General features: G+C 55.2%; 1 protein-coding gene across 1 annotated transcript in view; it reads left to right on the forward strand.

Annotated features, from left to right (window-relative positions):
* The window catches only part of LOC108543555 (uncharacterized), a 4540-nt gene extending 1171 nt beyond the window's left edge, over positions 1 to 3369 (forward strand). The window contains exon 2 of the mRNA XM_017894086.1: positions 1734 to 3369. Within this exon, the coding sequence (XP_017749575.1) occupies positions 1734 to 3369 (1636 nt within the window). The remainder of the gene's footprint in view (positions 1 to 1733) is intronic.
* The last annotated feature ends 3358 nt before the right edge of the window (positions 3370 to 6727 follow it).

The following is a 6727-nucleotide window of genomic DNA, read 5'->3' on the forward strand; positions in this document are numbered from 1 at the left end:
GGGGGGGGGGTGGGGGGTGGGGTGGGGAAGGACCAAGCAATCCATGGAAGATGGGAGTGCAGTGAGGGGATGGGGGTCGGGTGATGCCCTCGGACAACCTGTCCTCTGGCCTGCTCTCTGTGTGTGGGTGTGCACACTGAGGGGAGCTGTTTGTGGCTAAGTGCAGGGTAAATGTGTGTGCCCAAGTGTATGTGGTTGTGTAGGAGCAGGCAGGAGATCAGGGCTGCAGCGATAGGCCAGGTGGGAAAGGGTTGGAGGCCAGGGCAGTCTTGGATACAAATATATGACAGAAGAGGGATGTGGGGCTGGGGGCACCATTGTTAGGGGTGATGCCTTCCCCGTCCCTGCTCCAGACCTCAAGGACCTGGCTACATGATTACTCCCCTCCCCATGAACCTTCTGGAACTGACTCCTCCCACCAGCCCTGGCCTTGTCCCCCAGCTGCAGGTCCCAGTCTGCTGTGTTAAAAGCAGCCAAACCAACTTTGTTTCAGAGGGTGAGTTACTTGGAGTCCAGAGTGGCAGGGAGTGGCCATCTACTAAGACCATAGCCAGAGTCCTGAGCTTCATCCTTGACACCCCTTTGTGCCTACTCCCTAGCCCGGGCAGTCCCGCTGCTTCTACCCCTGTGCAATGCAGCCTCCTCCAGCCCCAGCCCTAGCCCTGCCCCTTCCACAGCCCACGGAGCAGAGAGTTTCAACTATGTCCTCATGGGATCCTTGCTTCAATCCTGCTCCCCTCGGATCCCTCCGTCACACTGCCCCTGAGTGCCGTTCCCACCTGCAGATCTGAATGGGTCACATTCCCTGGCCTGAGCATTGCTGTAGCCTGGCCTGGACCCTAGCTCACCTGCAGCCTTGGCTCTCCCCTCCCTGCTAGATACAGCCTAGGAGCCCCATGTTGGATTTTCAGAAAGATGCCACACTTTCTCACCTTTGGGCCTTCTGTAGGAATAGCCCCAGCTCAGGTCTAGCCTCCCGCCTTTTTACCCCTAATGCTTAGCTTGGCGGAGCCCTGCCTACTTCCTTGCCTGGCATCCCTGGGCACGGCAGGCTCTCCAAGGGCAGGGACCATGGCTTGTTCACCAGATAAGCTCCTTCTGTGAACACTCACTGCCTCTCCATTTCCCAACCTCACCTTCTCCAGGGCTGGCTCTCTTTCCGACTCCAGCACTAGGCCAGCTCAGGGCTCTTCTTTGGTTCTGGGGCTCCAAGCCAAATTGGTCCTCTCTCATCCTTCTACCTGGACACCTGAGCTCCTATGTTGGCTGCTGTGGGTGGGAACCCACAACCCTTTGGTTCTTTCTGGAACAGAAAGGGAGAGAGATCTCCAGTAAGCACTGCCCTCCTCTGGAGTCCCTGAACATGTATACGACCTCCATAGAGCTGTCCACAGAGATGGGGGCCACACTCAGGCTCAGGCAAAGGGAGATGTAAGCCCGGCCTGAGTTCCCCCATGCAGGAGGCAGACTGCTCACTGGATGTGCCCACCCCACTGTGTGGTGGCTGGCCAGGGGTGGGTGGGTATGAGGTACAGGTCGGTCTGCAGCAGGTAGGAGCCATAGGGGGACTGAAGGAAGTTACATGTGCCCTCCACTAAGGACTGGACAGTCCCCAGAACCAGGCCCCTTCAGACCTGGCATGCTCAGCTGCTGGTCAGGAAGGGGAGGACTGAGACCTCCAGGCCTGAGCTCCTCACCCCTGCCTGGCCTCTTCTTTCTGTTGATTGCCTCAGGGGAAGACAAACAACCTGGATGGACCACAACTTGGCTCCTTCTCCTCCAGAGATGCAGTCGCATGGAGCTCCAGGCCCGGGAACCTCCTTCTCCCATAGCCATGTGCTGGGGCGCCCTACCCGCCCCTCGAGACTCCCTGGAGGAGGGTCCCCCCTCACCCCCGTCCTCAGGAAGACCATCCATTTGGATACCTTCCCCCAAAGCCATATCCCACAGACCTCCAGTCGGCTGGGCCTTGGAGCCAGGACCCGGAGTGTGCCCCCACAGGAGATGGGGATTGCTCTGGGGGCTTCCTTGAGCCCCCTGCCCACCAGCAGCCTTGTACCCAGGAAGCTCAGCTCCATCTCCTTGACTCTCCGTCAGAACATCCAGGTACGGTCCCTGGATCGCCCACTTTCTCACTGGGAAGAGTTGCCTATCCCAGGAAAGAAGGCTGCTCCCCATGAAGGAGAGAGGGTGTCCTCGCCAGGCTCACCACCTGTGACCCTAGTGCCAGGGGGCAGGGTCCACTCTGAGGGCCCAGGGAACCCAGGTCTGACCAAATCCAGCAGGATGCTTGCCACGGAGAAGCCCCTGGTGAGTTCCTACCTGGCCTTACCTTTCCAATCCCGGTTAGCCCAGAGTGCACCAGTCCTTGCAGAGCCAGGCTCGGTAGGCCAGGGGCACCTTGTCTCAGTGACTGACCACACGCCTACCAGAGCTTCTCCAGGAAAAGGCAAGCCCCGGGCCAGGGGGATCCCCAGACCCCGGGGGCGTCTCCAAAGGGCCAACGCGGCTGTGAATCTGACTGCTATGGATACAAGGACAGACACAGCCAGACATTTAGCCACAGTGGCCACCAAGAGACCTAGCTTGGCTATCAATTTAGCCACACCAAACACATCTGGACTGGACACAGGTACAGAGTTCCCCGCTGTGGATATCAAGCTGGGCACAGCCAGAGACTTATCTTCAGTAGGGACAGTCAAGTCAGGCAAAACCACAAACTTGGTTACAGCAGGCACAATCAAGCCAGGCACAGCCATGAATCTGACTACAGTAGGGACAACCAAGCCAGGAATGGTCATGGATTTGATAGCCTCAGACCCAGACAAGCTGGGCAAAGCCATGGCTACAAGAAGCACAGCCAACCCAGATATGACCACAAAGGGCACAGCCATGGATTCAGCAACATCAGACGCAGTCAAGCTGGACACAATCACAGCTACAGTGGGCACCACTAGGTTGGAAACAGCCATGGCTTTGGCCAGAGTAAACAGAGCCAAGCTGGGCACGACTATGAATTCTCTTGCTTTGGACACAAGTAGGATGGGTACAGCTCTGGGTTCAGTTGTGCCAGTAACCCCAGACCCAGCCACTGGGAAGACCACACTGGGGAGTGTTAATAACCTAACCATATCAGACGTTGCTACATGCCTGCTAATGCCAATCAGATCCACAGACCCAGCCCTAGACCACACTAATGCTGCCATGGACGGAGCCAGAGAGCCTGCCTCCCTGGACCTGGCCACAGAATCCAAAGGTAAATGCAGAAACTTGGTTGGGGATGGACTAGGCTGCCAGCGGAGGTGGAAGTGGGTGAGCTTGGAGATGGCTCATGCTTGCATGGGTTGGGAAAGGGAGGAAGGACTCTAAGGTCAGAGTTGAATGGGTTGGGAGATAAGGAAATGGGGGTTGTAGGGCCAGACATAGGGACTGTACCCTGAGCTGGGTTATAACCTGCCAGTCTGAGGTCAGGCTGAGGGAAACTATCAGAAAGAAGGTTTTGGCCGGGTGTGGTGGCTCATACCTGTAATCCCAGCACTCTGGGAGGCTGAGATGGGAGGACTGCTTGAGGGCAGGACTTCAAGACCAGCCTGAGCAACATGGTGAGACTATCTCTATAAAAATTAAAAAATAAGGGTTGGGTGCAGTGGCTCACACCTGTAATCCTAACACTTTGGGATCCCCAAGGTGGGCGGATCACTTGAGGTCAGGAGTTCAAGACCAGCCTGGCCAATATGGTGACACCTCATCTGTACTAAAAATGCAAAAATTAGCCAGGTGTGGTGGCACATGCCTATAGTCCCAGCTACTTGGAAGGCTGAGGCACGAGAAGCACTTGAACCTGGCAGGCGGAGGCTGCAGTGAGCCGAGATCATGCCACTGCACTCCAGCCTAGTGACAGAGTAAGACTCTGTCTCAAAAAATAGAATAAGATAAAATAAAATAAAAAATTAGCACGGCATGGTGGCGTGCATCTGTGGTCCCAGCTACTGGGGAGGCTGAGGTGGGAAGATTGCTTGAGCCCAGGAGGTCGAGGCTGCAGTGAGCCATGATTGTGCCACTGCACTCTGGCCGCCTGGGTGACAGAGCAAGACCTTGTCTCAAAAAAAAAAAAAAAAAAAAAGAAGAAGAAAAAGGAAAAGAAAGGTTAACAGGGGTAACTTGTGGAGGAGCAATTATGGTGAGTCCTCCTTTTAGCATCTCCTGGGGTTCTTTGTTCCCTGAAGAGGTGGAATAATCTGGTGATCAACAGGTGTGTCCAGCTTTAAAAGCAGTGGCTCACAGCTGTAATCCCAGCCCTTTGGGAGGCTGAGGCAGGTGGATCACGAGGTCAAGAGTTCAAGACTAGCCTGGCCAAGGTGATGAAACCCCATCTCTACTAAAAAATACAAAAAATTAGCCAGGTGTGGCCGGGCACGGTGGCTCACGCCTGTAATCCCAGCACTTTGGGAAACTGAGATGGGCAGATCACGAGGTCAGGAGATCAAGACCATCCTGGCTAACACAGTGAAACCTGGTCTCTACTAAAAAATACAAAAAATTAGCCAGGTGTGGTGGCGAGCGCCTGTAGTCCCAGCTACTCGGGAGCCTGAGGCAGGAGAATGGCGGGAACTCGGGAGGTGGAGCTTTCAGTGAGCCTAGATGGCGCCACTGCACTCCAGCCTGGGCGACAGAGCGAGACTCCATCTCAAAAAAAAAAAAAAAAAAAAAAAAAAAATTAGCTAAGTGTGTAGGCTGAGGCAGAGAATTGCTTGAACCCAGGAGGTGGAGGTTGCAGTGAGCCGAGATTGTGCCACTGTACTCCAGCCTGGGCAATGGAGTCTCAAAAAAAAAAAGCAAGCCTCCTACTTCCTATGTGAAAATACTGACTAGCACTTTAGGAAGTTGTGATTTGTCTAATAGATAGTCTCTGCAGCCTCCTCTGAATGTGAGATAATGACCTCACCTGAGACTTTCCAAATCCATTTACACTCAGCCTTTTAGGAAGTATCTGCTGCTTAAAAGGTGCCTTACCTGGATGCCTCTTTCTTGGTCCCCCACCCCCAGCTCTTTAATCCTGAAAGGTAAGTTGGAGCCGTGTATATATGGAAGTCCTACACAGAACTCTAAATAGGTCAACACAAGGGCTGGACATTCATTTGGTCTTAGAAAGCCTGTGACATGCCTAAAGTCACACCAAAGCTGGCTGGTGGCAGTAAGCTGACTGGAATCCAGATTGTTGAAATTTCTACTTTGGGCAGCTTCATTTCCAACATTTCAAGGGCTCAGAGTTTCTGGGTCTGGAAAGGTGCCTCGAAGGCATCCAGTCTAACGCCTGAATTGAGTCTTTAGATTGTCAGACCCCTTTCCCTCCACTCCGCACACTCAGTCTGGGCACCTCACCTAAATTCTAGTCTTTACTTCTCCCTACCAGACCTCAGCTCTCCCTCCTTCTGCAGCCCAGCCCTGTCTCCTGAAGTGCAGATGTGGGCAGCCAGCGGCTAGCTGGTTTATCTACCAGACATCCCGGATGTCTCCTGGACATGTCCAGAGGTAGCCCTTTTCTTCTTGAACTGACTCCTGCCTCCCTGATCTCACTCTCTCAGCTGTAGGCATCGCCTAACCTTCTATCTGGTGCCTAGAAACCTGGGTATCCTCTTCTTCCTCATCTCTCTCTTGCCATCTCATCCAGTCTATTTCCCACCTTGTTGATTTACCTCTTCAGTACTCAACTATCTGGCTGGCTGTCCTCTCCTCTCCATCCTTCTGCCCCTGTGAGGCCATCTCCCACCCACTGGGTTGTTCCCCGTCCACACACAACTGCTGCAACGACTCACATATTGAATGGCAGCACTTTCGGCTTAATATTCGTCAGTGACTCACCATGACCTTCCATTAAAGTCCAGCTTCCAAGGCTGCGTGTGGACTTCTCCAGCCTCTTATTTAGCTCTGCACACCTGTCTGGAATTTTCTCTGCTTCAGTGACACCAAGGACTCTGGGCTGTCCACCAGCACCACACAGCTCTCACCTCTGGGCCCCCTCACCTCCGCTGTCTTCTCTTTGCAGAATGCCTCTCCCTTTCCATTCTTCCCTTCCACTCCCATTTGTCTTTCCATCTGGCCCTCATCTCCTCCAAGAAGTCTTCCAAGCCCCCTCTCACCCAGGTTGCCCACCTGCCTGCACCCTCAGTCCCCTGTGTGCACCCCAGCCCCTGCATTAGGACATTCCATCTTCCTGTTTCCTCCACTAGACCTAGAACCTTCAAGGGGAGGGATGGTTGTCCTCACCCCTGTGCTCCCAGGGCCTGGCAATATGCTGTCCATTAGTATCCACTGAATGCATGACATTTTTTTCTAATGGGCAAATTGAGGCTCAGGGAAGTTCCTGGCTGGCTTAAGATTATTGGTTCATCATCCCGGAGCAGGGCCTGGAACCCGGGCCCCTGACTCAGGGCTCTACAGGCACCCGCGCAACACCCCAGCCCCCGCGTGACTCACGCGCGCTCACGGCCGCCCGCAGTTGCCACTGGTCCCCTGCTCCCACCGCCCCTCCCTGCCGCAGCCTAGCGGGTAAGGGGCCGGGAGCGGATCCAGGGGGACAGATGGGACTGGGGCGCAGGCACCTTTCCGGCCCGGGCACCTGGAGCCCGCGGGTGCGGCTCCTGGGCCGCCCGCAGCCTGGACCCGGGGCCCGTTCCCGCGTGCGGGCGCGGGCGCCGCGGGAAGGGGAGGGGCCCTCGGCGGGGCC

Source organism: Rhinopithecus bieti, unplaced genomic scaffold (assembly GCF_001698545.2).
Source record: "Rhinopithecus bieti isolate Rb0 unplaced genomic scaffold, ASM169854v2 scaffold_25304, whole genome shotgun sequence".
Classification (NCBI taxonomy): domain Eukaryota; kingdom Metazoa; phylum Chordata; class Mammalia; order Primates; family Cercopithecidae; genus Rhinopithecus; species Rhinopithecus bieti.